Genomic DNA, 25,704 nt, shown 5'->3' with positions numbered 1-25,704 from the left:
GTCCTGGCAACGGGCCGCTCCATCACTGCGGGGGGGTGTGTCTCCTCATAGCGGTTCCTATTGCCCCCCCCCCAGCTGTAGCCCCGGTGGGGTGGGTCTCAGGGTCGGGGTCTCTGCCTCTCTTCTGTCCCTGCGCCCGCAGGGTGCCTCTGCCCCATTGGGGGGGTGTGTGTCTCCGCTTTCCCTCTTCCGAACCTGCCCCCCCGCGCCTGGTGCGGTCTAGGGCGCCGGGAGCCAGCGGCACCGCGTTCCCGAGCGCCAAAGCAGGACCCCGGCCATGGCGGCGGCCACCAGCGGCCCCAAGGAGCTCCCCCGGCGCCGCAGCGCCAGCCAGATCTGTCCCCCGCCGCGGCGGCCCAGGACCCTGGCCGAAGTGCAGCCGGGCAGCGAGAACGAGCGGCTGGGGGTGGCCCGAGACAGCATGGTGCAGAACCCGCTCATAGCCAAGGTGAGGGGCACCCCCGGCAGAGATCCCCCATAGACACCCCCCGCCTGGGTAACCTCAACCCCAAACACCCACTTTCCCCCAGACAGCATGGTGCAGAACCCGCTCATAGCCAAGGTGAGGGGCACCCCCGGCAGAGATCCCTCATAGACACTCCTTACCTGGGTAACCCCTACCCCAAACACCCACCTTCCCCGAGACAGCATGATGCAGAACCCGCTCATAGCCAAGGTGAGGGGCACCCCCGGCAGAGATCCCTCATAGACACTCCTTACCTGGGTAACCCCTACCCCAAACACCCACCTTCCCCGAGACAGCATGATGCAGAACCCGCTCATAGCCAAGGTGAGGGGCACCCCCCGCCTGGGCAGAGGGAGACCCCACCCAGCCTGGGGATAACCCCTACCCCAAACATCCACCTTCCCCCAGATAGCATGGTGCAGAACCCGCTCATAGCAAAGGTGAGAGGCACCCCCGGCAGAGATCCCCCATAGGCACCCCCTGCCCGGGCAGAGGGAGACCCTACCCAGCATGGGGGGAACCCCTACCCCAAACACCCACCTTCCCCCGGACAGCATGGTACAAAACCTGCTTGTAGACAAGGTGAGGGGCACCCCCGGCAGAGATCCCCCATAGACACCCCCCGCTGGGGCAGAGGGAGACCCCACCCAGCCTGGGCGGAACCCCTGTCCCAAATACCCACCATCCCCCAGACTGCACAGTGAAGACCCCACTCAGAGCCAAGGAGAGGGGCAACCCTCCCTAGGAGCCCCGAGATACAACCCTCTCCCATCATAGAGACCTCCAGGACCCTCCTCACTCCATCCTCCACCCTAAGTGAGCAACCCCTCCTCCAGTAGATTTCACACTTCCGGGGAGAGCATGGTGCAGAATCAACTTGTTTTCAAGGTACTTGGGAGCCCACCTCCTTGGAAGACACTCCATCCATGTCCCCCAAGGATAAGAAAGAGCCCCATGGAAAAGAAAGAGCCACACACCTCTCCCAGGGGAACACAGAGCTAGTTCCTGAACTTCCATTACTGGAGGGGAGGCTCCATGGTTCCCAAGTCCTATTAAGGAGTCCCCGCGCTCAGCAGAAAATGGTCCAGATTACACCAAAGTACCCTCTTCCTCTCCCCCCGCCGCCAAGAAAGGGTAAATAGAAATGCCGGACTATGTAGTAGCAGGCTAAGTTTACTATATGACTGTGATAAAGACCAGTGACCTTGATCTCCCTGACATAGTAAAGTTGTTGAGCAGTGACAGCATGTTTGTAAGTATTGAAGAGCAGTGCTTGCTGGTGCAGTTTTAAACGCTAGAGAGCAGCATTTAATACATTTATATCATGCAATGGTGTCCTGCTCTTACTAATGCTGAGATGCAAGTGATCTCTGAAAATAAACTTTCCAGGCAGAGAGGAGTTGTTAAAATACAATTACCTACTAATAAATGTTGGTATTTTGAAACAAGCTTTCCATTGGGGTAAACAATTTTAGATCTGTTAATTTTTCAACAATAAACAGAATTTACACTATAACAATAACAATTACAAGAGTACTAGTAAAACAAACACATCTGCCATCCGTACTATAAGCTACAGAGAAAATGGACTAGAGAGATCATACAGTAACCAGGATAAGGGGGAAATAGTTGTATGTGCAGGGGTAGAGGGAACCAATACTGATCCCATGGCCACCAAAACTGGTAAAAGTTTTCAGAATGAAATATTGGGAAAGGGGGAGACTAAAAGAAAAGAAATCCCCATATCTATATATTAGTGACAGAAAATGTTAATTCTATCTCTCTCACTCAAGGAGATTAGTATCTTTTCATTAATAAGCAGGAACAGGGCTTAGTGGTCCAAAAATAGTAATGCCATAATAGTTTGCCTTTCTATAATACCTTTCATCTCAGGATCTCAAAGCATTTTACAAATATTAACTAACTGAGCCTCAATACCCGTGGAAGGTAGTTACGGGACATACAGAGATCATAAACTACTGAAATGCAGGTGCCGGATGTGGTAACTGTTTATCAGCACCTAGCAACACTAAACAATAATGGAGGGCAAGAGGTGAAGAAAAATCCTGCATCCAGTTGTAAATTTAGAGGATGGATTTAGCTTAGCTAGGTATAAGGCCTAAGTTGACATTTTAGCCAGAGAACTAGGGTTAAAACCACTTCTGAGACCTCCAGTCTTCTTGGCCATATCAGCTCAGCTTATGTCTTTCTGAGGTGGATAAATTGAGCTTCATGCAGTTTCCTGTGAGTGCCTTTCAGACTAGACCTTAGAAATGAAGGTTCTGTGTGGACACTAAATATCCTATAGTACTCTTTGTGGCAAGGTTTGCCCCAGTGTCCTTGGGCAAAGTATCATTTCCCTCTACTTTTGTGCCTTGTGTTGTGTGTCTGTTACTTACCTTACATCCTAGAATTGGCTGCATTTCAGTACTCTTGTACATACATAATTTGTGCTTTGGGTTCCCCCACCCCCAGTATCTTAAAATAGAAATAAGCCAGAAGGACATCCACAAAGCTTGTCTCAATGATCAGATCCTACACTGTGCCTCAGGCATCTCTTTAGAGCAATTGTAAAAAGAGAGAGATCGTTCATTTAAAAAGCAATTTAACTTCGCCAATGATAGCAGGAAAAGGATTTCAGGGGGGGGGGGGATAATCAATTGGGAGTGGGAGGTGTTAGAAAATGAAAACGTGGCAAGTTTGCAGCTGTTCAGGGCTTGTGGGGCAGTGGAGATGGGAATCCCGCAGTAAATATCAAACAGTGTAGCAACGTCTTAATCTGGGGCTTGTAAGGTAGGAATGTGCTTATGGAAAGAAGGGGTTGTGAACTGTTACTTTTCATTTAAAAACAATAGAATGGAGAAGGGCACAGCCTACGTCACAAGTGGAAATGGGCCCAAATCAAAATTCCAGAGCAGAGCACTCCCCAAGCTCAGCTTTTCCCTAGTTACAAGTGAAAAATGAATTGCTGATTACATCTTACTTACATATCCACATAAGTTACCACAATGTTGTGCATGGCTGGCATGCTCTCAAGATCAGGACTAGAATAACAATGGGAGCTGACTGCACCTCAGGACTGAGGTACAACACCCCTGGGAGTTAGCTCAAAGAGTGACAGAGATCACACACTGCTAAGATGCAGCCACTGGATTTGGTAGCTGTTTATCAACACCTAGCAACAATAAACAGGGATGCTTAGCGTCCTCTGGCAGGATGACTGTACAGTTAGGCTCTTGCTTCCTGGTTACTAAATTCACTGCAATTTGAAATTATTAAAAATGGTGTTTGTGATGTTTTTCTAGTCTCTGGCTTCTAGGCTTTCCTTTTAGTGCAATACTCAGGAAGAGTTTGGTAACCAGACTTCATCCATTGAGTATTCAGAGGGACTTGGGGCTGTTTTAAATTCCTCTCATGTTACTGCTGTAATATAGTAATCTCTTGCTAAATATATGTTTGCATATATTTATACACACTCATCGCTGCCGGATCTGAGCACCTTGTAAACCTTCTTGTATATCTCTTCTTTTGAATGAGACATTTCAGACTAGCCTTTTTCTGTCACCTTTTTCTTCAGTCATATTCATGGCAGTAAAATTCTGCTTCTGCACAGAAATCACCAAAGCCTGACTTTTGGGGGGCATTCCAAGTCTTTCAGCATTTTTGTAAACACTGTTTGAATTACTGTTATGCCTTTTTTTTTAAAGTGATTTCAGTGAGTGTCTGCTCCATTCCTCCTCCTGTTTTGCATCTAATTTAAATGGAAGTTATATTTAATATCATCAAAGCGGTATGAGTAAATTGAGGGCTTGTCATAAACATAAGCAAACAGCAGCTCTGGGACCCTACTCTTGAGGGGCTTCCGCAGCCTGTATGAATTTAGCAATATCACCCCTTTGGCAGTGGATTCAGAGCTGAAGGAAACCACTCACCACCAAATGCCCACACACACTTCAGCACTGGGGCTTTTAGCCTGATTTCTCCTCCGCAGCCTTTCTGGAACTTTGGGGCCCTGCACATCATAAGCTCAGCCCTGAGCAGACCTCAGTTTTGTAGGTATGAAAGAGTAACTGATTTGCTTTTCCCCCTGGCAGCCACTTGAATTACAGCTTTTGTCCTCTTGATGGCACTCACAGAATAGCCTCAAGGATCAACCAACTCCTCCATTCCCAATCCTCAGCCAAGGGCTGGGGAAAAAATGCTGACCTATTAGTGTTCCTCCCTGCAGTACTGTGGGGCTGTGATTGCTTCTTGTTAGAGGATGAAGAGGAGAAGCAAGGTCTACCTCAGTCAATGCCAAGCCTCTCTTGAGTCAGCAGCATTGAGCAAATTGCAAGCAGACTGTGTCTGTGTTTTTTCCTCTCTCCTCTTGGGGGCAGCCTCTCCTGCTTAATTTCCTCATTTTACTACAACATATAGTGCTGCCATTGGCACCAATATAGTTCAGGTTGTGTCACTGTAGTTAGGGCTTGAGTTCCTTTTATAATCTCGCCCACCCCAATTCCATGGGGTTTATAGTTTAGCCATAAAAATTCAGAGTTTTAAACATGATATAAAAACTTCCAGCCTTTCAGCAATTACATTTTTTTCTTTAAAAATCAACTTGGTGATTATATAATGGGAGTACAAAGAAAAAAGTAGTTTTTTTTTTTTTTGCTTGTATCTCAAAACCACCTTCATTTTATAACCTGAAAATCTGAAGGCTGTTAACTCACTGGATCCTTCAGCTATGTTATCAAGTGACAGTTCCTTTTGTTATAAGTGGAATTTGCCTGGGACAAGATTGTACTACATTCCTTCCCTCCCTCCAACTAAAATTTTAGAAGGATTTTTATAAGGACAGATGTTAACAGATCACTATGATTTTTCTGTAACTAAAATGAGTCAATATTTTCCCCCTTTATTAAAAAAGGTGTTAAATTATGTATTTATTTGAGAGTTAAGGTCATGCTCAGTTAAGGAGTAGCTACCGTGTATTGGGTAAAAGCACTTCTCACAATTAATGCACCTGCTTTACATCAAAACAGGTATAAACAACCAATCTGCTGGATAAATTGTATGTTTACAAAAAATATAAATTGGGATAATCCTGCCACGTATGTATCATGTATCATAACTGATATGCATTTGTTACCCAATACACAACATTATTATAGAGACAAAGCTTCCACTGAAGTCAATTTAAGAACTACAGAACTGGGCTTAGAGTTACGTGTGTCACTATCGCTCAGTTGATAGGTCAGAGTTGCCACACAGGAGCCCTGTGCAGCTAGGGCCTACTAACCTTGACAGAGCTACTTTAAAAATGCCTAAATATGCTGGCCTCCGTGAATGGGCAGGTCTGTCGGGGTCCCAGAGCTCAGGCTTCCTCACCACAAAAAAACCACCAGAGGTTTGCTAACCCTCTAAGTGTACCAGAATCATGAGTCAACCTCCCTACGATCATCAGATTGGCTTAAAAAACATGACATTTTAAAAGCAACAGATCTCAGGTTCTTTTTATTTGCCTTCTGTTGTAGCATTTGGGGGGCGGGGGGAGGTCACATTTTTAAGCTTTTATCCATAGCCACAAAGTCTAGAAACTGCCTTTAAACAAAAAATGAAAGCTAGGATACTCAGGCAATAACTTAAGTACGTGAGCTGAGGCTTTAAAAACAAGTAAAATATATCACGAAACTCCTGATAAAATCATGAGAGAGGACAATGCTGATCCCATCACCATTAGCCCTGCAGTCGCAGCAGAGAAATAATGGATTCAGTAGGGCAGGGAGACTGAACTTCCATTCCTTCCAAGTCAAAGTGAGATAGGGTGGGCAAAGCTAGCTCTGCTGCTGCTCTTGCTCTGGCAATTCTATGGATACACAGAGTACTTCAATTTCGAGGACCATCAGTCCAGAACCTTTCGCAGGGGCTCCACCTGGTAAGTAGGTATATAACAGGCCGGAACCTTTCTCCAACATAGCATTCAGATTTATTTTTTCAAAAAGCCTCAGTAATATTGCTATCAGATACTCCTAAACAATCTGATTGGTTACAAACTAAGGCAACATGGAACGTCACTCACGGAAGTAATTTTGGGATAGGGAGGAAGAGGACAAGAAAGAAAAGCATATTGCATGAAGTTATAGTACACCCTGCAGAAATCCAGGAAACTAGGTTAAGGAAAGACATTAGCTATAAATATGTGTGGTGGGAGGGAAAGGCTATTTATTTCAACTTATAAAATGCACTAATCAAGGCTATCTCTAAGCACACTCGTGAGTTATTGTTGGGTTACCCACCTTCATTTGCAGTTCGGGCCTCTGTTAGCACACCTGCATCCAGCATCGTCATCTTAACAGTTTTTTGTATGTACTGTAATCATCATGAATTAGTTTCTTGTACCTATAGTTAAATCCGATTTCATATCTTCAACCTTCTTCCCTAATCATTCGCTTTTCTTAAGCACTCACTGCATAGTTATATCCATGTGCCAAGGTAAAACTGCAACTGTCAACTAGTCTCACCAACACCCTCTGTCTTTGCATGAGCCACTGTTACAAAATCAAGATGCTCTGCTTAACCTTTGGCAACTTGGTTTCTCACCCTTTTCTTGGCGAGAGCAATCACCCTAATAAGTAAGTCACGCCTATTTAGTGCACTGAGATTTAAAACTGCATTGCTGTGCCTTGTGACACTACTAGATTTACACCTTCACACTATTGTTTATTTTAGAAATTTCTCCATAATTGTATCAGGGCACATTTACAAAAATTATAAAACAGGATTGCTAGTAACTGGTAAAATAACCAGATCCCTGCTCCTCCTCCTTCTCAGACTAACCTAGGGTGGAATCCTCATGTAGGGAATCCGTACACAGCTTTGTGTGAGTTGGAGGATTGGACCTTAAGTTACTAAGGGTTTCCTTTTAAAAAGGATCATCGCTACTGAAATTTACCAACATGTTCATAAACAATAACACAGCACATTAATGTTCATATGCATGTTAAAAAATTGTGTGAACATAGTGTCTTTGTGAAAGGTGACAGATTGACATATAGTAAAATCATCACTCTAACCACCGAACAGATATAGCATATTCAGCAACAGTTCAAGGTTTTACACACTGCCTCATATACATGCCTCCCCTGTGACCTGGAGTGACCAAATCTAGGAGTGAAATGATAGTTAACATAGGAACATAAGAATGGCCACACTGGGTCAGACCAATGGTCCATCTAGCCCAGTATCCTGTCTTCTAACAGTGGCCAGTGCCAGATGCTTCAGAAGGAAAGAACAGAACAGGGCAATTATCAAGGGATGCATCCCCTGTTGTCCAGTCCCAGCTTCTGGCAATCAGAGGTTTAGGGACATCCGGCCACATGGGATTGTGTCCCTGACCATCTTGGCTAGTAGCCATTGATGGATCTGTCCTCCATGAATTTATCTAGTTCTTTTTTGAACCCAGTTATACTTTTGGCCTTTACAACATCACCTGGTGACGAGTTCCACAGTTGACTGTGCGTTATGTGAAAAAGTACTTCTTTATGGTTGTTTTAAACCTGTTGCCTATTAATTTCATTGGGTGACCCCTGGTTCTTGTGTTTTGTGAAGGGCTAAATAACACTTCCATACTCACTTTTTCCAAACCATTCATGATTTTATGGATGTCTATCATTTCCCTCCGTAGTTGTCTCTTTTCCAAGCTGAATAGTCCCAGTCTTTTTAATCTCTCATAGGGAAGCTGTTTCATACCCCTAATAATTTTTGTTGCCTTCTCTGTACCGTTTCCAATTCTAATATATGTGTTTTTGAGATGGGGCAACCGGAACTTTGTGCAGTATTCAAGGGTGTACCATGGGTTTGTGTTGTGGCGTGATGATATTTTCTGTCTTATTATCTATCAGTTTCTTAATGGTTCCTAACATTGTTAGCTTTTTTGACTGCCGCTGCACATTGGGAATATGTTCAAGACTTCAGAGTCCATTCAGCCTTTGACCTCTCTGTGGCGGCTGCCAGGGAGAGGGCCAAATGTGACGTGGCGGTTGTTTATCCGTCATGACATGGAATCCAGAGGCACTCTAAGTAACTTCCCCTTAATTATCAGTTTTGTTGGTTTAAGTTATTGTTCTCTTTCCCAATTTCTGTATTGACTCAGTTATTCAGAACCATGAAATCTCCTGTTCAAAACATCTTAAGGGGCCAAATCTTAGCTTGCCTTAGTAATGTGAGTATTCCCACTTATCTAAATGAGACTACACGCATGAGTGGAGTGAGCAGGGTTTGGCCCATAGTCTTTGTTTATTTGATGTTAATTATTCTATTTACCCAAATTCTCTGCATGTGGTGCCTTCTGTACCTACCACTCAGGGACACTGAGGATTAATTAGTGTTTGTGCGGCATTTTGAGTCCTAAATATTATGATTATATTATTGCCATCCAAGGCCAACATTACATTTTTAAAAGTGTGTTCCAAGAAATCTATAGAGTGTAGCTCAATAATTAATTAGATAAATACATTAATGTAGGGCTGGGTTGTTGAGTAATCATTTGACTGGTTTCTGAGCTTTGTTTCACCAGTCCACTGACTTCTAAGGGTTCCCTTCTCAGCATGAACTGATCTAAGTTTTAAAACATAAATTATTTGGTACCCAAGAAGTTAAACTCCCAGTGTGCTTAAGTGCCATCCCACATCTTACATGGTCACTGTTGAGATTAATAAGGCATTTCAAAGTAGTAAATAAATATTCTTTACAAATGAAAATGCTGCATTTTTCTCACAATAATTTAAAGGCACATCAGGGTTCAGGCTAGAAACTGACAAATGTGGGTCAGTGGACAGAGGAGTTAGTTACTAGTAGCACATTAAATGGAAAGTTGCTCAGCCAAAAGGATTGCATAGAGCAGGGGTTCTCAAACTGGGAATCGGGACCCCTCAGGGGGTCATGAGGTTATTACATGGGGGGTCGCGAGCTGTCAGCCTCCACCCCAAACCCCGCTTTGCTTCCAGCATTTATAATGGTGTTAAAATATATTTAAAAGTGTTTTTAATTGATAAGGGCGGGGGGTCCACACTCAGAGGCTTGCTATGTGAAAGGGGTCACCAGTACAAAAGTTTGAGAATCACTGGCGTAGAGTATATAAAAGAATGAGCAAGAGGGAGTTTTGATCCTTTATGTGAACCAAACAGTACAAATTGGTGAGACCAATAAACCCATAGACATCACAAGGTGAAAGCCTTTATGTTGATGAAAATCTCTTGTGTTTATCTGTGTAATACAATGGAAATAAAGGTTTCAGAGTAGCAGCCGTGTTAGTCTGTATCCGCAAAAATAACAGGAGTACTTGTGGCACCTTAGAGACTAACAAATTTATTAGAGCATAAGCTTTCGTGGGCTACAACCCACTTCTTCGGATGCATCTCTAAGGTGCCACAAGTACTCCTGTTATTTTTAATGGAAATAAAGACTCAAAGATGCTTTGATTTAAAGATGCAGTATTAAAGTTAGGCAGTACAATAATAACCATTAGACTGGATTGTTGTAATAGTATAACCATAATGGCAGTGTTGTCATAGCAGAGAACATCTACACTGCCTCTTGTGAGAACCTTCAGTGCTGGGAAATCTCAAAGAAATTAAGCTAAAGGAGGACAGAACGTAGCTGGAAGAGAAAAAAGGTCACAAATGGAGCCATGCATAAAATGAGTCTGTAATGCCACTAAGTGCAGCTGGAGCGGTGTCAAGCTGTAACGTTTTGTGACAAACCTAAGACTTGGACTGTGTCGTCTGAAAGATTGAAGAAGCTTTTGGGCTAGCAACCAGTTTATGGCGTGGACCCAAAACCATGCCAAACCAGGGTTGTTGTTGTTTTCTTGGTGTTCTCAGATTAATTCAAATTCCAAGTGAAAGTCAGAGGGAGTGAGCCCCTTTTAAATAGAGGAGAGAGGTCTTCAAAATCGGCCAGCACCACTCAGTTTCTCACAGTTCTTTTTAAAATGTATTCCCCTCTGCTAGTTCAACCAAATACTTGATGATACCACCTCATTCACACGCCTTTCTCCAGAGACAGAGAACCCAGCAGCTTGAGAGCAACACCTTAGACTCCACTAAAAGAAACTCATAAGAACACAATAACAGCCCTACCTACTGGAACAAAAAAACCCCAGCACCTCTGGACGAGCCGGAAGAAAGCAGGCTGAGCATACAGTAAAAAAAACCCGAAGAGGCTCAAATAAGGAATTGCAGCATCCAGAAGAAATAAGAACTACACAATAGGGAAGGCAAGAAAAATTCTCAAGCACACAGGTATATTTCTAGTTTCCTAGAGGAAAGTCATAAGAGCATCTCTTTATTTTTAGAGGATTTACTACAGTGAAAATAATTTGTCCATCTTTCCATGTACTGGATGGCAGAAGATAGATCAAACCAAATGACATTACAAAGGTCTTAGGGACCAATTTTTTATTTCAACATTTTGAGAGTGAGTCACACTTTCTTAAAAGGCAAAACCCCCTTACCATACCAATTCCCTTAGGCTAGGTATTATGTTTATTTATTGTATCTAAAATCTTTGTAATCTTGCAGTAATGATTTAGTTCTCACCTTGGCCACTCACTCTATATAGATTAGACAAAGTCCTGAATTTTCAAGGATGTTCTAACTTTAACTTTTACAATTCTTTAAAATAAAGTACATTGCATTGTAACTTTTTGTTTGCATTTGTTTTGATTTAGAATCGATTTAAAGCAACACTGTCAAATGAAACTTGGACCAAAATTTTAGATAAATAAATCAGTAGAAATATATATTCCATACCATGTTTATTTTATATATACATATATTTTCATACCAGTGGAAATATTTATTTTTAAACAGACATCCCCTTCTGTGGTTGCAACCCAAAATCAGAGTACTTAGAACCTGCAAGTGAAACTTGATTAAAAGTAAAAGTGAAACTGCCTTCACCAAGTTCTCAAGCTAAGAGAATGGCAAATGTTCAAAGTGAGCTAAAGACTATTTAGTGAAGAGCAATTTGGTTGTTGTTTTTTAAATCTGCTTTCATTATGCTTATTGGGTAACACAGATAAAGAGATTTCTTTGTTTGCAGTATGATTTTTAAGCTGGCAATGTCCCTTTAAGTTTGCTTTCCTATGACTCATTCAGCTTGCCTCCATGGTTGCTACGTGTCCCCTTCCATAGTCCCATGAGATACCGATCAGCTGGCCAGGAGGCGATTGTAAGGACAATAATTACCATGTATTATTGTGTGTTAAAGCACTAATACACACTGAAATGTAAGTTTCCTCTCACATCCAAAAAAAAAAAAAAATGTATCTTATTCTCTCTGTCTGTCTCCACCCCTCTCTTCCTTTCCTTTTCCACCCAGAGCCACTGTTATGGGCTCCCTCACTATCTGTGCTTCCATAATCAGAGACATAAAATTGTTATCAGATTAGCCCCAGCAATGAAAAGCACAGTCCCAGATCACACTCACAGTTAGTTAGCATTTAGATAGGCTGGGACAGGGGTCTGTACAATAGGCATCAAAGCTGAACTCTTGGTGCAGCAAGAGGGATTAATTTCTTTAACCAACATGCCTGATCTGGCCTATCTCATTACCCTGCCTTGTCAGTGTCGATGTTAGATTTGATTGAAGATTATACCATTTAGGCCTTTCCCCTGTTTTCCACAGAAATCAGGCCTATTGAATTGCACATTCTTCCATGGGCCCCCGTCAATACTCAGTGGCCTGAGCCTCTAATTCTGCTTCATTTAAACTTCATCAACTTTTCCAATCAAGTGGAAGGATCTGAAATAGGCTCCGTAAGCAGAAAGGCCCTTTTTCCTTTTGTCAGATAATTTATTCTGTTCTCTCTTCCCCCCCCTTGCTCTCCCCCTCTCTCTCTTTTTCTTCTTTTCGCTCCCCTTCCCTGATGCTGAAAATGAGATTACAGTATTTAAATGACTATGATAATCAATCGGGGGACCTTGAGCCAAGATTGAGGTTAATTTTTCTTAGCAGAACAAAGAAGCGTGATGCCTTTGGGGATTTGAAGGTGCAATCTGTGGTTCATGCTTGTGTTTTTCCCCCCCTAAAATTGCAGTTTTTAGGAGTCTTTGCTTGTTACTAACTAGGCAGTTGTTGTGATTTTTAACGGAGGCAACCCCTAAGAGAGAAGAAATGTAATTTTGAGCTGATAAACAGCTAACGGCCTTCAATCAACAATTTTAATAGGAAAAAAAGTTACTCACATAGTGTGACTACAGATCTAATGAAAGTGCTATAATTTACCTTATTTATTTTTAAACATTGAATAATTTCCCACAGTGTTATAACTAGTAATTACAGCCTACATTGTGCTGCTCTAAACTTTTGAATGAATAGCCCTTTCATTCAGCTATACTCCGCACTTTGGCAGCTTTTTGGTACCTGGAAAAAGTTGAGAGTTCGTCATGTTTTTGTTAGTTGGAAATAGGATCACTATGATCTTCCTTAAAACCCACACAGAAATGGCTTATTAAATTATTAATGTATTTTTAGTTGTAACAAGTGGCCATTCACTCCTACAGCTCTTTCCCCTACCTTTCTTAAGAAAAGGAAAAGAGAAACACGTATTTCTTTGCTTCCATCCCAGCTGTCTTGTCAGAACTGTTTTACATGCTGCCACCCAATGTTATCTTTTATTTGTGTCAGGAGAGAGGATTTGACAAGTTCAGTACACAATGTTCATTTGGCAAGGCAAATTTTTCATACCAATTTTGAGTAGAAAATGAAACCATCTTTCAACAGAATGAGCAACATCATTTTTGGACAGACTTATTATGAGGGGAAGGATTGCAAAACTTTATTTCCCTACACGATCCTGAAAATCCTGGAAATAATACATTTTGTAAAAAATGTACCATTGTTTCTTGAGGCCATCAATTTGTTTTAGAAATAAAAAATCACCCCAAAACGTAGTCAGGAAAGTGCAGCCCCTCTGTGCTAATCAGATGCTGCTGAAATTGGTTGCATCATAGATAATGTGGTTTTGTTTCAAATCTTTTAAACTGTCAAAAGGTTGGGAAAGGCAGATTGACTTCAGAAATGTGTCAGCATTCACCAAGAAGAACGTTCATTAATCAATAGCAGTAAAAGATGAGAGATTCAAAGGTGCCTGAGGAAATTAGGTGCCACGTCCCATAGAATTGCAATGGAATCTGGGTGCTTGACCCTCTTAGGATCCTTTGAGAATCCCAACTGTAATTTCTGGCTGTAGTAAGAACTATGAACAATCCCATAAGAGGAAAAGTCTAGTGGTAAATTCTATTGTCTCATTGTTTCCATGTGCTCCCCCAACTGTATGTATCCACTTGTTGTAATTTAGACTGTAAGCTCTATGGGGCAGGGACTGTCTTATTGGTCTGTGTTTGTACAGCACTTAGCACCAATGGGGTCCAGGACTGGGATTCCTAGGTGCTACCGCAATAGGAATCATAAATAATAAGAGATTAGATAGCTAAATATTTACTAAAGACAAATGTGTGTTTAAAAAGGAATGGTCAGAACCATATTTTAGAAACACCTATCACAGTTTAAATATCTCCAGTGAGGTTTGGATTCATCCCAGTGCACAGGGCCCACACCAGGTCCTACCTGCCATTTAAGTACCACGTTCAACAGCTTAGGACCACATCGTGCATGAGCTACGGGTTGCCACAGGAGTCCACCTTTGGATGTTGTGGAGGGCCTCAAATGAGCCCCCCGCAGATGGTGAATTTCACCCCCTGTAAATAGGTCTGTCACCTCTGCCACTGAGGTGATTGTCATTATAAAAGAGACTTCCCAGCAAAGCCCCATTTGATGCAGGAAGGAAGGACCCTGCTTACCCTTTAGAAAGTAGCAGAAATTGGAAAGATTCAGTGCTATTGCAAAGTAAGTTTGTAAATTAACCAATGTACTTATTTAAAAAACATTAAAGAACATATCTTACAACAAGCTTTAATCTTTCAGCTTTCCAGTGTTTTCTTGTGAGAGGAGGTTAGGGCTGCTGGATCCTTGTAATTGCTGATCCAGTGACCCACCCCCAACATGGGCTTTCCACACCAGGGCAAATGTCACTCTTTGGGATTCCAATCTCTCCTGTTGTACTGGAATTTTCTCCAATGGCGACATGCATGCAACTGTAGATTCCTCCATGCTAGGCCCTCTGCACCTGTAAGCCTTTAAGGTTTGATTTTGCTCCCGGGAAATCCCAAGTGCCACACCTCCCACAGTGTTCAATGAGAGTTGAGAGCACTCGGCATAGGGCCCTTAATGAATTTCACCCATAATAAAACAGGAAGTGGCCCATGGATCCTAGTCACTATGTACCTGAAAGAGTGCCTCACTTAGCCTCTCAGTTACCAAACCCATTTGGGGCAATGGTTTGCAATGACATTTTCCTCTCTTTAAGCAAATGTTGACTCACCATGGGGGAATTAAAACTCCATTAGATGTTGCCACATTGTACTGCAGACCCCATTACAGTGGTTGAGTTGCAATTAATTGGTTTCCTCAGATATTACTTAATTCAGAGAAGGCAGGGATGGAAGGGAAAGACAAGACTGATCTAAACAATAATTTCCTAAAATGACAATCTAAATAAACTAATGAAGTGATTACATAGTTATTAATCTCAATATAAAGCAGAGTCAGAACAAATATTGGGTACATAACGATTTAAAAAATATAGTAGAGTTAGTATCCACTCTGGTTATAGTCATCATAAAGCAATCAGCCTGTGTGTATAAAATGGATGATGTCTTAGCACATTAATTATATTTTATGTGAAAAACTGCCACTTCAGAGGATAACCAGCCCCTACTTTTGTTTAGCTCTATTGTTTGTGTCACTGTACTATAACTTTCTAATAGCTGAGTTTGAGGTGGCATCTGCAGATTTGTTGACTTCAAAAAAGTTTTGTTAATTTTGTGTTTTAAAAAAATTAGAACACAGTAACAGCAAATGGAGATACTAAGTATAAAAGTGTGCTGTCGTTACTAATCATTTTGTAACAGTCGCATCTGTAATATATTCCATGATGTGATAGCCATGTCGGTCCCAGGATATTAGAGACAAGGTGGGTGAGGTAATATCTTTTATTGGACCAACTTCTGTTGGTGAGAGACACAAACTTGGAAGCTTGGAAAGACAAACCTGTCTCTCTCACCAACAGAAGTTGGTCCAATAAAAGATATTAACTCACCCATCTTGTCTCTCTAATATATGCCATGAGTCAAATGCCACCCGCTGTTTCCCCCCTGGTATGAACGGTCCCGAAAGCACAGCCTCTTTAGTTGCACAGGGAGAGAGGCAGATCAGAGAAGAGCCATGCAAGAGTGAATCTGTGATGTCACCCACTGAGGACTTCAGAAAAGGGGCCAAATTGTGTGGCCAGTGGATCTCCATAATTTGTCCGTCCAGTGTACTCTGTACACAGGGGCATTCAGGAGCTGTTACTCTAAGGCACTTAGCTGAGCATAGCTCAGTGGTTTGAGCATTGGCCTGCTAAACCCAGGGTTGTGAGTTCAATCCTTGAGGGGGCCACTTAGGGATCTGGGGCAAAATCAGTACTTGGTCCTGCTAGTGAAGGCAGGGGGCTGGACTCGATGACCTTTCAAGGTCCCTTTCAGCTCTAGGAGATAGGATATCCATGGACTATAGTAGTGGCTGCAAAGCAGCTATCTCACGTCCTGCTGCCAGGGAGAGGATTTTGTCTCTTCCAGCTCGTAAGTAATTCCTCTGTGCGAGGCTCATTTACTCAGGTTATGGGGGCAGGAAAGCATTTGACTCTGATAATAAATAGGCCATATAATGTTTTAAAAGATGCTATAGGAAAATTACTGAGTGGATGTATCTAATTTTTAATTTAAAGTTTTTACACAAAGTTGTTATTTATCACCACCCTCAGTTTTTAGGTGAATTTAGCACTTGTACTCATTGGAAATTGACAGCCCTTGAAATTGGAGGCTTGCAGCTTGGGCATCAGCAGTGCAAGCTTCCCTCACATTGGCCTCTGCAAATATACCTTAATTTTGATGATCAACCTCTAGTGACAATAGTTCAGGTTGTGTGACCCATTCAGTCCGTGGTCTGTCTCCAGAGATTGCCAATTAGTGCAACCTGGGGTGGGGATGTTTGTGATGCGATCACTGACCACTGGGAAGCAGACTGACACCAAGCTCACTTTTTTTAAGGAAAATATTTTCTTTATTGATTTCAGCTCATTTACAATCAAATATTTCAATTACAGTGTCTTGACATGTATAAATACCTATCTTATTACCACATGAATATTTAACAGCATATTGTATATTGACTGTACATTGCTGTATCATTATTTGTTGCCCTTTTTCAAATTATTTAAACAAAACCATAGCTTGATTTATTTTAACCATTCCGATTCACGTTTTAAAATCTTTATTGGGAAGCTAAACATTTTCTGGGGTTGGGGTAGAGTCTTGGGAGATAGAAAGAGTGGAAAATTAGAGGAAGAAGGGGATGTAATTCAGTTTTCCTCTTTGTGTGCCCTTCTTGACTGACCAAACTCATTTCACAGAGGCTGCTGAAGAACCATCAGAGGGTCACCTCTTTCAGCCACTACTGATCTAGGCTTGATTTGCGTGGAAAGGTTCTATTATCCCACTCCCAACCTCTTGAGCCATCATGTCCTCTGGAAAAAGTACTGAGTTTATATATAACAAATCAACTTCAAAATACTGGTCCTGCTCCCAGTGACAAAAGTGGGAGCAGAATTGGGTTCAAATAGACCAAATTCACTTGACAGAATCTCTTCTGGGTGAAACTCATTGCTGGCAATGCTCATTCCTTGTGTCTTGTAAACTCTACAGTGGCCCTTTGTGAGAGGATGCCTTCACAGACCCCCCGCCACTTCAGGGAAGTTGGTTCTTTGGCCTGGTCTACATTTAAAATTTATACTGGCACAGCTATGTCAGTCAGGAGCAGTGGTGCTGGAAATAGGGGTGATGCTGCACCCCCTGGCTTGAAGTAGTAATAAGCACCAAATACCTGGTTTCCATCATCAGCACCCCCATTATAACAAGTGTGCCAGAACCCTGGTTAGTGGTGTGGAAGAGCCACACCCCAGTGACATGGCTATGCCAACAGAATCCCCAGTGTAGAGTGCTTCTGTCAGCATAGCTAGCGTTGTTTGGGGCAGGGTGTTGGTGGTATGTTGGCAGAATCCCTTCTCCTGTCAGTGTACATTGCATCTGTGTCAGCACACAGGAAAGTGTTGGGGGAAGGACATATGCAAATCAGTGGCCAGGAATCTTGTATATGGAACACAGCAGCCGCCATAGGGGCACATGTGGTTTCCCTAAGTTGAGGAGATAGATATCTCTTCAGCCCCCACGCAGAGCAGTGCACAAAGGCTGATTGGCTGAGCTTTACGTGGGTGAAGTATATTTCCCCTATAGTTAACAAATGTAAATCTGCTAAGCACCACTACATTGACACTAAGACCTGAGCTACACTTAATGTATATCGGCATAGCGATGTTGTCGGGGTGAGAAAAAAAACACACCCTTGCCCAATATAGCTCTGCCAACAAAACCCCAGTGTAGACACAGCTATGCCAATAGAAGAGTGCGGCTGTCAACGCAGCTAGTGTCGCAGGGCAATGGTATTCGTACACAGGCAGAAGAACTCCTGTCAGCATACACTGCATCTACGCTAGGGGGCTATGCGGGCATAGGCTTTGTAGCGTCAACATAGTCTAACTGAATGTGTCCCCATTAAGCAGAATTTTTGGTAACTGTCCCATTTAAACAGCAGTCACTGCCATTTACTAGCATTCTCTTAAATATGCTCCCTGTGGGACTGACCCAGTTAAACGGATTTCCCAATTAATCACACCCAGATTAAGCAGAGTATCTTGTGTAGGCTCAGGACAAACCTTATAGTTAATGTAGAGGTGCAGTTCCCAATATAGTAAACATATATACAGCCTCTAGAAATGCTACATAGGTTGTCTAGCATTTATCCTCCTTACAGGGAGGTACTTTTTCATACCTAACCAGGCTGTCGGTATCTCTTTAACATCTGAAGAGGGTCCATTGTAGACTGGCAAGGAATATCAAACAAGAAGGAAGCTGGTATATATTTCCCAGTGACACATCTAGTTAGATCATGTTAATTAGAGCAGATTTTCTAGAGATAAACCAAAAGCATGCCAAAGCTTGGGCAAAAAAATCTAAGTGCCCAGTGTCAATTATTCCTTCTGCCACTCCAGAGCATCCCTTTCCAGGACCAGGATGCCATTTTGAAGCACCTGAAATACGCAAAGCAGTGTCAATAGCAAGAACTGCTGTAGACAAAGGCAAGGCATCATGGGAAATGCCAAACCAAAATTCTAGGATACACATTATCGATGGCTATTCCACTAGTGTCGTTCTGGAGCTAATGCTTCAGTGTATTTAATTTTCACCTGTGTTCTTCTGCATCACAGTGAAATTGCTTCAGTTGTTTTTCTGAGACTCTTAGATTACGTATCATTATGTATGTACAGTCAAACCTCATTTATCCAAATAAGATGCGGGATATGAAATAATTCAGGTAACAGAATTTCTGATAAGCAAGTCATTTTTCAGCATATGTTATACACAACAAACTTGACTTTGGTTAAAATAAATTAGTTTTGTGGATTCTCATGATTTGGCTAGCTAAGGTTTAACTGTATTCATTTTCCTTAGCATCAGTAAAATGAATCACCATTTTAAGGGAACTGGGTATTTCACACATCCTTGTCTTCAATCTCACTCCTCATTAAAATTATTGGTCTACTCATGCTGACTGAAGTCAATGGGAATTTGGCTATTGACTTCAGAAGGAGCAGATTTGGACTGCATGTTTTCTGTCATCAACATTCTTAAATATTTGAGGCCACTAGATGAAGTCCAATAATTTTTGTTCATCTTACCGTAAAATGTAACCATTACAAGGTCTGGCAAAAACACTTGTGAAACTTTCCAATTTAGTTCACCTGTTTGATGTTATATCTCTGAGAATCTAAACTAAACAGACTCCAAAACAAACAGGCATTGGTGCCTAAAACTCCACAATGACATATTAAGAATTGCTTAAGTGTCCATAAGCAAACAATATGTTTCTTTAAGGAAAATGTTGGGCAACTCCATTGTTCAATGATGAACAGAGATAATGTTAATTCAAACAGAAGAATCTATATTTAGCTATTCAGGTCAAGTAAAGTAGGACACAGGTCTGAATGATGAATCTTAATAGTTTAATACAATTTCTTCAATATGGATGAGGTTTTTGTGCAGTTTCCATTTCAAGAAATGAATTGTTTGTAATGTACAGGACATTGATGCAAGAGACAAATTGCAACAATATGGCCCAAAGGAAGAGGGACTGCGTTGGTTAGTAAAAATTAGAGATGGTCCTGAGCTGGAACATAGCAACTGAATTCCCCCCAACTTTCGGGAAGTTTAGATATGGATCCAGACATCACTGCTCAGGTCTGTTTATAATGTGCTGAACAAAAACATTCCCCAGAGCATGAGGACATTTGGATTTCGATCTGATTCCAGGTCAGAACCTAATGATTTGGACCCATCTCTTGTTTACAAATAATAGTCTGTGGGCTAATTACGGCTGCGCAACTCCATTAGCATCACATGAGTGTACCGGAGAGCAGAATTTGTCCTTTTATGCTTGTATTAGCTCTGAGACCACATTTCAGTTAGCTGTTTCAGTATTGGTGAAACGTTACCATATGATTTCATGACCAGCTGTGTTACCTGGGGTCATTTCTGTGCAAAAATGAAATCCACCAAGCAATGACTAGAAAAAGAGAATTGCCTTTTCATAAGATCTGCGTAAATTGTTTATTTTTATGCCACCAAAATTCATAAGAGCCTATTTATGAAACTGTGCCACGCAATACAAACCTGCACTGTTTTCTTTTCTTCTCCCCGCAGGGCTGTTTGTGTGCATCAGTCCTTTTGATTTGAGAATTTAACAAGTAATTCTAATTTGGGACTTTGGAAAACCTGTGATCCTATCTAGCATGTCGATCCTATCAGATGTGGCTCTGTGCTTTCACTGCATTGAAAACAAAAGGGAAGAAAGAGAACACATGGCAGTCTCAAACTAGAAAGGGCTTTGCTGTAAGAGGATATTGAGTTTTTTTTTTTATAAAGCCCAATATTACGTTTGAATTATGCCTGAATAAGGAGAAAGGACATTGTTAAAGAGCCCTAAACACTGACCGTAGTGGATCCCCTTTCTTCCAAACCCTTCAGTGATGTTGTTTTTGGCTGTAATGATTTGGTATTGTATTTATAAGCCGACAGGGTAATCCAGAGAGCAGCAGGAGGGACGGCTGCCTTAAATAAAGCTTTACAATGCTGCTAATTAAAATGATCCTTCCTCTCTCTAATGGCTAATGAGACAGAAAGAAGAACTAGGGAGGGTTAATGAAAATGTTGCCATGAGATTCCTTTCTTTAATTGGTCTTTTTAATGTTTTAATCTCCTTTTGCGGGGGGAGGATTGAGAAGAATTTTCTTTAAATCTTTTTTGTACAGTGCTGATAGGTTTAAAATCTTAATGTCTGGCCTTTAAAGTGTGTGTTTCTGTGTATATTAAGTGCCAACAACAAACATTGTGTGTGTTGTTGGTGGTACATGGGGGGACAGGTTTTGAATTTGAACTGACATGAGAATAAAAACATTTGAAACATATTTTAATGCGCTGCTTCCAAGACTTCCAGGGGGGCTATTTTCAATGCATCCTCGCCCCAAGGGCTGAGCCTGTAATATATCTTGAAGAATTGGTACTGATGCTTGATGGTATTTAGAGGCTTTAGTCATGATGCTCTATTAAATGCAATGTTTATCCCATGAATGTGTCACAGGGTCAGCTAAGATGTCAGGAATTCAATTAATATTCCATTTAATAGAACTCTCCCTGCCCTAACCTTTTAATACTATTAGCGTGTCCCAGGCCTCTTCCTTGTTAGGGTCAATCCTTTGACTTTTTGCCCCAGCTAATTCTTCTAGCAATAACAGGCATGGGGAAATTAGCCCGCACACACTAAAAATTAAATTACTGTGGAACCTAATGGATCCAGATTTTTGTACAATATGTAAACTCACCAACATTCAACTCTTGCAAAACTCAGCAATTTGGTTCATGGGGATTTCTGTGCAAACTCCTTCCCCACACCCCATTTTTCAGCTTGTATGGGGCTTGCATCCCCTGAGTTTCATGTCCAGATGTACCCAAAAACTCAGAGAAACTCAACTGAAACTGCCAAATTTTGCATAGTTGTGGGCCAGTGATTTCCACATGAAACCATTTATCTTCTCTCTGGCACCTAAAACTCACTCAAAAATAGGGACTGCTCACTCAATGGGATTATTAATGTGCATAAAGCGTACTCACATAAGTAACTGTTTACAGAATCAGATCTTTAGTTTGGAACTCAGGCAGTTTAGCTTGATGGTGGGTTTAAAGCTACTTACAATTGTATATCAACTGGAAGTCACTGTTTTAAAGTGTACCTACACTATATCTCTCTTCCAGCATGCTCATGTTACCCAGTTTTAATGTGGGCAAAAGTTTAACAGAATGAAACCAATACCAAACAGTATCAGGATCATCTGTTCAAGCTTCAAGCATGCTTCTACTTTGAAAATTGACTCTGTGAAAGAGGTATCAGATCCTCAGCAGGTGTAAATTGATGATAGCTGTATTGAAGTTAATGTAGTTATGCCAATTTACATCAGCTGAGGATATGGCCCATTTTTTCTAAAAGCCAGCTCTCTGAACAAGTACTGAAAGAAAGCTAATATTGTGCCAGTATTTTTAAAGGGTTAATGGATGACCCTGGATAATTATAGGCCTGTCAGCCTGACATCGATCTCAGGCAAAATAATGGAATGACTGATAAGGGACTCTATTAATAAAGAATTTATGGAGGATAACATGATTTATGCTAATCAGCATGAGTTTATTGAAAATAGATCTTGTCTAACTTTGGTATTTTTTATGAGATTACCTGGGTTTTTTGATAAAGGTAATATTATTGGTGTAATATACTTGCTATACTGCAAGGTCAGAAATCTAACAGAGGGCTCTTCAGTCTAGCAGATAAAGGTATAACAAGATCCAATGGCTGGAAGTTGAAGCTAGACAAATACAGACTAGAAATAAGGTGCACATTTTTAACCGTGAGGGTAATTGGGACAATTTACCAACAATTGTGGTGGATTCTCTATTACTGGAAATATTTGAATCAAGATTGGATGTTTTACTAAAAGAGATGCTCTAGTTTACCCACAGCTCTTAGACTTGAAGCAGGAATTAATTCATGAAAGTCCTATGGGCTGTGTTGTGCAGGAGGACAGATTAGATGATCACAGTGATCCCTTCTGGCCTTACAATCTATGCATCTATGAATAAACTCAGGAAACTGAAGGTTGAGCTGGGCTCTTTGCTGTTTGGGCACCACCAGCAATAAAAATTCTGCAGTTGGAACCTAAGTTAACAATTCTCTTGGTAATACAAGATCTGGAGTAGAATCCAGGTCCCCCCATCTTTGTGTTGTCTCTGGAGCGCTGACAGCAGTAAAAAGTAGCAAAACCTTAGGCAAGTAAGCAGATCTGGCTACACCGAAGAACGGCTGAGTAAGAAGATGCTTTTCTCAATTTTCAGAGTAGACTCCATTTTAAGAACTCCTCAAGAAAGCAAGATCGGAACTCCATCATGTAGTAAAAATGAAAGAATATTCAAAGGAAACCAATGTTCTAAATTATTCTTTACCCAGCTTGTCTTTACATTTCCAGCATTAAATGGAACAGGGTCCTTTTCAGGCAGCAATTATGGTGACTTAAAACAGACAATATGGGTTACAGTCAGTAAGAACACCTGCATGCAGCTGTTAGCAGGGACTCTGCTATCACCACAGCTGTGATTTCAATAAGATTTGTAAGAAGATCAACCAATAAATACAGAGTATGTACAGCAGCTCCTTAGAGTGGAATGAAAATCAGACTTTGTGCCAGATATTTTCATGCAACATTCATTATTTATGCAGAAGCGGAGATATTTCTGGAACACAGCATTGAACCATGAATGACAAGGCATCTTTCCACAGTGCAGGGTGCAGGAAAATTGCAGTGAAGTTGACAGCTTTTTAATGTAGAGTCGCTATTTCACTGAAATACGGCATGTTGGCATTTTTAAAGTACAAGATGACCTATTTATTAGCTGTGAATCAAAAGAAATTACATGCTAGAAAATAAAAAATGGAAAGTTACATGTTTCTTCCAGCTGGTAGGGTCTTTATCCCTCAAAAACAAAGCAGAACCAAAACTGTAAACAAAGGACCAGCGATCACAAAGCATTAAAAGAGGTGACTTCTTTTAACATGTGTGATCAGTGTTCATCTTGTAATACTGGGATTATCTGTGTTTGTTCCCTTATATGTGATGTAACACTAAAGATAAGCGTGGTCATTATACTTTGAGTTTCACTATCATGACTTTACTTAGGCTCACATCATCCTCTCCCCCATTGAAAGGGGAAGGTGCCTGAAAAACACTGGCTTCAATGGAGCTGCCCTTAACCCGCAGCAGGACATAAGGGCTCCCTGAATTTAAACTTGTGTGACTCCCAGGTGTCCTCCCATTCACAGGAAGGCATTTCCTTCCCATGTAGAAGATGGGGGTATGGCTCTCCAGTGCATGGGATATCCCAGGATACATGAGGATCTCAGGGCGTTTATATGTAGAGGCAGTTCCCTCCATCCCTGCGTGCTACTCTGAGGCTCTTCTTTTGATCCTAAAGAGTCAGCCATGCCAGAACATGAGATCACCAAAATCACCAGAGGCCGGGTGTAGAAGGTGCAGGGTTAATAAATGAGGAAATTCAGTTGCTGTGACCAGAATTAATGACTCAGAATTTCTTTGAGGTTGAAGAGGGATAATGCCATGTAAAGCAGCCATACTGCCAACTCCGCCACTGAATGCTTTACCCCATGTCCTCTTGGAATCCCAATCCTGAACAGTTTATTTAGCGGGGCATCTGTGGTATATCAGGAAGAAGGAGAAGTGTCACTTGGAGTTCTCTCCCGCACTTGCTTATGGGGGTCTGTCATCCTCTCCATGCAAAAAAGCAGCGGAATGCAATGGGCCCCTAGTTTTCATTTAACACTGGTGATCATAATGAATTATTTCTGTACAGACATCATAATTTTGTAATTCAGCCATAGTCAATGAACTACAAGACCCCGAGTTTTGCAGTAATGTTGCCCATGTCCTGCCACCAGAAAAATGCACATTTTTAATGCTGTGGGAGACTAGATTGTCTCTCTGATTTACAGAAGTAACTTGGACAGAGCTGGCCACTAGGTCCATCCATGACATTTCAGGACCAGCAGGAATTTGTCTGCAGTTTTCCCATTTCATTAAATGGGAAACAGCAGGCTGAGACCCTCATCCAAGAGACTAATATCAACGTGTAAGTGAGACTAAGCCCAGTGTAATGAGCATTTATTTGAACATGGGAAGAGGTGTCTTTTCCTAACCTCGTCTCCTACATCTAGTTAACTCACTACACCAAAATCTTACAAGAAACTTCCTTAAATTCCTCTCGCATGTGAAAAGGGGAGCCGAATGCTACAATCAAGAGGATTCAATGGAAGAATGGGGTGTTAGAAAATACAACAACTCAGGAGGAGTTTTACCATACACTGAACAAAGGCAGATAGCCAAAGCCACCTGAACAACTCTTTTACTCTCTGCCAAGAAGGGAAATGCCACATCTGGAGGAATATCCATGTAATCCAGTTTGTCATTTGGAGAGTGAAAATTCAGTCTCCTCCGAGAATTTTGCTAATTATGGTTTGAACAAATGCCAGTAAAAAAAAGAAGAAAATCCATTAAAATAGTTGGATTTGGCAACTGACATTCAAATGAAGGAGGAACAAGTTGCAACCATCCTTCTCTCCTATCCCCCACAGTTGACTTTAGTGTTTTATTTTAAGAAGGGAGGAGAGGTAATTAGTGTATGAGCCCAGATTGGGTAGAGTGTTAAATGGAGCTTTATGAATCCACACCTGTGCATATGCAGTTGCATTTCATACATCTTACAAATCTCAAGGCAGCAGGTCCCTATCCTATAGGGTTTGTTTTTAAATTGTTTCTCAGTTTTTACTTTAAGAACAGAATTTACAACCAGTTTACATGA

At 41.5% G+C, this 25,704-nt stretch overlaps 1 protein-coding gene across 1 annotated transcript in view; it reads left to right on the top strand.

The window, feature by feature from the left end:
- The first annotated feature begins 277 nt into the window (after nucleotides 1–277).
- The window catches only part of CFAP77 (cilia and flagella associated protein 77), a 96,902-nt gene continuing 71,475 nt past the window's right edge, over nucleotides 278–25,704 (top strand). Inside the window, exon 1 of the mRNA XM_065419036.1 lies at nucleotides 278–448. Coding sequence (XP_065275108.1) covers nucleotides 278–448 — 171 coding nt within the window. The remainder of the gene's footprint in view (nucleotides 449–25,704) is intronic.

The sequence above is a fragment of the Emys orbicularis genome, chromosome 18 (genome assembly GCF_028017835.1).
Source record: "Emys orbicularis isolate rEmyOrb1 chromosome 18, rEmyOrb1.hap1, whole genome shotgun sequence".
NCBI classification, from domain to species: domain Eukaryota; kingdom Metazoa; phylum Chordata; order Testudines; family Emydidae; genus Emys; species Emys orbicularis.
Note: the sequence above shows the minus strand (reverse complement) of the source record. Positions and strands in the feature narration are given on the sequence as shown.